The sequence below is a fragment of the Belonocnema kinseyi genome, chromosome 8 (genome assembly GCF_010883055.1).
Source record: "Belonocnema kinseyi isolate 2016_QV_RU_SX_M_011 chromosome 8, B_treatae_v1, whole genome shotgun sequence".
Classification (NCBI taxonomy): Eukaryota; Metazoa; Arthropoda; class Insecta; order Hymenoptera; family Cynipidae; genus Belonocnema; species Belonocnema kinseyi.
In genome coordinates this window covers 10,008,887-10,013,787 of record NC_046664.1, presented here as the reverse complement: position 1 = coordinate 10,013,787, position 4,901 = coordinate 10,008,887, and the positions used below count along the sequence as shown (strand labels likewise).

The 4,901-nt window shown below is 31.8% G+C and overlaps 1 protein-coding gene across 1 annotated transcript in view; it reads right to left on the bottom strand.

Moving 5' to 3' along the window:
• Window positions 1-2,062: 2,062 nt before the first annotated feature.
• The window catches only part of LOC117178279 (altered inheritance of mitochondria protein 21-like), a 10,463-nt gene continuing 7,624 nt past the window's right edge, over window positions 2,063-4,901 (bottom strand). Inside the window, exon 3 of the mRNA XM_033369637.1 lies at window positions 2,063-2,866. Coding sequence (XP_033225528.1) covers window positions 2,150-2,866 — 717 coding nt within the window. The 3' untranslated portion in view covers window positions 2,063-2,149. The remainder of the gene's footprint in view (window positions 2,867-4,901) is intronic.

The following is a 4,901-nucleotide window of genomic DNA, read 5'->3' as shown; positions in this document are numbered from 1 at the left end:
AGAAGGTTTTTGTACGCAATATACTCAGGTGCGCTGAAAGTGAAAAAAATTCATTGTTAAAAAAAAGGAAATAAGGAAAAATTTTTATTTTTTCAGATCCGATGAAACATTGATATCTTCTTTAAGCATGCAGAAATGGGTATACAAAATAATAGCCCGGAGAAGAACTACCGTCATTATGGTTGAAATTTACAATCAAGGTGGCGCTTAGAAATTAAAAGTTCAATTTTCAAATTAGCAATTTTCTAAATTTCCAAATAGATGAACAAATATTTTTTTCTTCAAAACATAAAATGACGGTGTTTAGTTCTAACACTCTTATTTAAGCAAAACTAGCATGAGATCAATCATCCTTTAACTTTTTTAAATAAATACTTACGAGTTGAAAGCATTTGAAACAAAAAATCAAACGATTTTTATTAAATAACGTTATAAATTAAACAGTTTAGGTTTACAATCCTCTCATTTTTCAGATTTTAATTCCACAAAATATTTTCTTAATTTTGTATTGTTCTGAATTTATTCTATAGGCATTAATTCAATATGTTTTAATTAAACGTTTTTCAACAGCAAATTGTGTAACTGTAAAATCTTTTAACTTGATATTACACTTAAAAATAAAATATTCAAATTTGAAACTGTTTAAAATAAAACCATACAATGTTGAATATTAAAAACTTATGGGGGAGGAGAATGGTGAGGAGGAGAAAGACGAGGAGAAAGAGGATGCGAAGGTGAAGCGGGCGGGCGGGGGGGGGGGGGGGGGGGGGGGGGGGGGGGGGGGGGGGGGGGGGGGGAGAAGGAGGAGGAAATTTAATAGTGACATTATTCTAACTTCTTTGATATTTGAATTTGAAACTATTATCTATTCGGGATGAGCTCTATTTACAATTGGTATTGAGAAGTAGAAGAAAGAGGAGGAGGCGAAGAAGATTTAATTAAAATTGTCCTGGTATTTTGCGTATTTGAAACTATTATCGATTGAGGAGGATTCCTACTTAAATTTGTTGAATCATTAAGGATATCAATCAAAAATTATCACACGTTTTTATCTGTCAAATTCTTCATATAAATATTTTAGGGTTGTCTCAAAAAACAATGTCTGGTTATTTCCCAGTTATACAACATTTTTCCAGGTCATTAATGGTGCTTATGTTCAAAAGTGGAAAGAGCATTTTCCTATTTGATATTAAAATATTTATAAATTTATGAATAAAAATTGAATGTTGACATTTGAACCTGCAGTATAATTGCAGAAAATTGAAAAAAGACAAATTTATTTTTTACCTCGATGTTTGGCCTCTTTGCTTTTGAAATAAGAAAAATTTAGTTTCAAGTCCTCAAATATTAAACTCTTTTACAATAACGCATTCAAAACTATAATTACAAATTGAAATTTTAATTTTAATGGTTATTGTATTTTAATGGTAGTAAATAGGATTATTAAGTAGCATATCACGTAAAACCAAGCAGCATTTAATCCTTTACAGTTAAATTATTTTAAAAACGTTGAAATATAGACACTTTCAAATTGGAAACTTTCAAAATTATTCAATCGAAACCTTAAGCATGATAAATTAAGAAATTTCTATCTTTGTTTAAAAATTGAAGCATTCTAAAAGGAGGACCTTTAAAATAATTTTAGGTGAAGAATTTCATGATAAAAATATTCTTATTAGATGTCAAACTGATGTATATGTACTAATAAACCGTCACATTGACATGAAAGAAAAAGTTGTGGGACAAAAAACATCCGAAAAGCGAGCCCTAATATACGAGAAATATGATGAGATGGTGGAGGAGTAGGAGGAGTTGTAGAAGGAGGAGGAGGAGGATGAGGAGGAGGAAGAGGAGGAGGAGTAAGAGAAGGAGAAGCATGTGAAGGAGGAAGACGAGGAGGAATCTTAGATCATCATATACAATAATCTTCTAAAGATATAATAGAAATTGAGTAAGAAACTATTGAACATTGCAACACATCAATTAAGAAATTCAATCAAATATATTAGAAACAAAGTGTCATTTAAATAATGTATTTTCCTTAACTTATACTTCATAATTACAATTGCGTATATAAATAATGTTATCAAGTTTTTTTTCGTTTTACTTGTACGTTCATTAAAAAAAATATATGAAAATATTTTCGAAGTTAGGTCCTTCTGCTGTACTGAAAACTAGGCCTAAATCCACTATTAATAAATTCGGGGGGCGATGTAACTTCCATAGTCGGAAATCTTATAAAGTAATTTCTACCATCAAAATTTGGTTCATTGACTATAGGAGATCGAAACTCATAATAGGGATTCGAAAATCCCTCAAAAGGAATTTGATCAGTTGCAACTCTGTTTGACCAATCATCAGTATAATGGGGAATTTCATTGTAGCTCTCGTGCGTAAAAGGCGTCCCAGTCGATGTAAGGAATATATCGTGAACATTTTGAGGATTTCCTCCATAATATCCGGGAAAATATGGGTATCCGGTATTACTTTCTGAATCTGTAGAATTATTTTCTGTAGTTGTATTCTGCATGTCTGTAGGACTAGTTGGCTTGACTTTTGCAGTAGTCTTCCTCGTAGTTGGTTTTTTGGAAGTTGGTTTCCGTTTGGTTGGTTTTTCGGTACTTGGTTTGTTGGTGGTTGCTTCTGCATTTTGTTTAGCTGGTCTCACAGGTTTTATTGGTTTGACTGTTGCTTCTTCTCCTTCAGAAGAAAGTAATTCATATTTAAAATCATCCAAATCCGTTGTGTCTTCACTTTCTTCTGTACTTTCCGCAGTTAAATCAATTCCTTCTTCTTCATCGCTATGACTTTCTTCAGATTCTTCTTCGGGGGGAACGGGCGTTGTATTTTCGTTGATGAATGTTGCCTGTAAAAATAGTATTTTTGTGTTAACAATATTTCGACGAATTCTTTTAAATAAAATTAATGTAGGTACTATATTAAATTCAAATTGAAACGCTTCAGATTCCTAACATTTTGAATAAAAATGTCATCTTTTCGAGACAATAGATCAATTTTCAACCAAGATGATCAATTTGCTACCAAAAAAGAAGAATTTCTAAAAAAGATGGTAAATTTTCAAACTAAAAAGAGAATTATTTAACAAAAGAGGTACATTTTTCAATCAAATATATGAATTTTTAACTATACTAGAACTTGGAATTATGACATATGAGTTTATACATAAAAACAGTGCTTGAAATTTTAAATAAATCTTTTTATTTAAATTTTCGTACAACTGATGTTTTAAATTTCCGCAATCTTAGAAAAGCATTTACAATTTTTGGATTGTTTTCTTTTTTGGAAGATGTAAAAAATCAATACATTGGTTCAGAATCACCCACAAAAAAGATATCTTATTTGGTTGGAAATGCATTTTTTAGTGTTGAAAATTCATCTCTTTTGGTCGAAATTTCATTTTTTGGGGGTGAAAATGAAATTTTAACTGAAAATTTTAATTCTTCAGTTTTGATAGACCATTGATTTTTTTTATGCGAACATTCGTATTTTTGGTTAGAAAATGTTATCTCTTCTGTCAGAAATTTATTTTAATTTCTTTGGTTAGAGATGAAAGTATTTGATTCAAATTAATCAACTTCTGTTGAGAATTCAACTATTTTGTTAAAAATTTGTTCTTGTTCTAATTGAAAATTAATTTGTTTAACTGTTAATTTAACTAATCCATTTTTGGTTGAAAAATATATCATCTTTTTATTTAAAAGTTCAACTATTTGATTGCAAATTCATGTATTTGGTTATAAATTTGACTTTTTTCGTGGAAAATTAATTTTCTGGATAAAAATACATCTTTTTATTGAAATCAAATTATTTCCCTATTTTCTTGAAAATTTTTCTTATTTTCTCTATTTTTAGAACATTTTGACCTGCGAAGCGTGCTTAGCTCTTTTATGTATATAGTTAAAGAAATGTTTTTTTGTCTTCTTCTTGCAAGTTTTCAATTTAGTTTCACTTGGAAGAAAATTATTACTCGAATTGTTTAATAAATGCCACGATATAAACTATTTTTAATCGCTGAACCGAGCTGAAAATTCCTGTAGAGGAACCTCGGAGGAACCTGGAATGTTCCTGCCCAGTGGCCAGACAGTTTGGCGACGTCTTTACGAAATCGTTTCGACATCTTTACGTCAACTTTACGACATCCTATGTCCATGTCGTTAAGGCGTCTTTACGATATCGTAAATAAGTCGTATGCTCTAACGATGTCTTTACGATATCGCAAAGACACCGAAACGACATGGACATAGGATGTTGTAAAGTTGTCGTAAAGATGTCGTAACGATGTCGTAAAGATGTCGCTAAATTTTTTGGCCCCTGGGTGTACACGATCTTGCATACGAACATTCACAGGTAATAGTAAGGGTTCCTGTAGAGGATTTTTTAAAAGAAAACTGTACATGATCCTGCAAAAGGAACCTGTAGGCTAGCTAACCTTTGCATGATTATGTACAGGAACTTGTTTAGGATCGAATACCTGAACCTGAATAGGAACTCATCCTCCTCGCAATTTACTTAGCAAAGGTACCTCTACAGGAACCTATACTGTATAGGTTCGTGTTCAGGATCACATTCAGAAACATGTCAAGGATCCTCCGAGGTACCTGTACAAGAATTTTCACCTGCAAATTGACTCCGACACTATTTTTATCTATGAACTGAGCTGAAAATGCCTGTAGAGGAACTTCTGAGGATCCTACACCTGTTGCTGGACACGATTCTGCACACGAACTTGCACAGGTAATATTGACGGTTCCTGTATAGGAATTTTTTTAAGGAAATAATGCATGATCATGTACAGGAACTTGTTCAGGATCGAATACCTGAACCTGAATAGGAACTAATCTGCGTCCCAATTTACTTCGGAAAGGTACCTGTACAGGAAC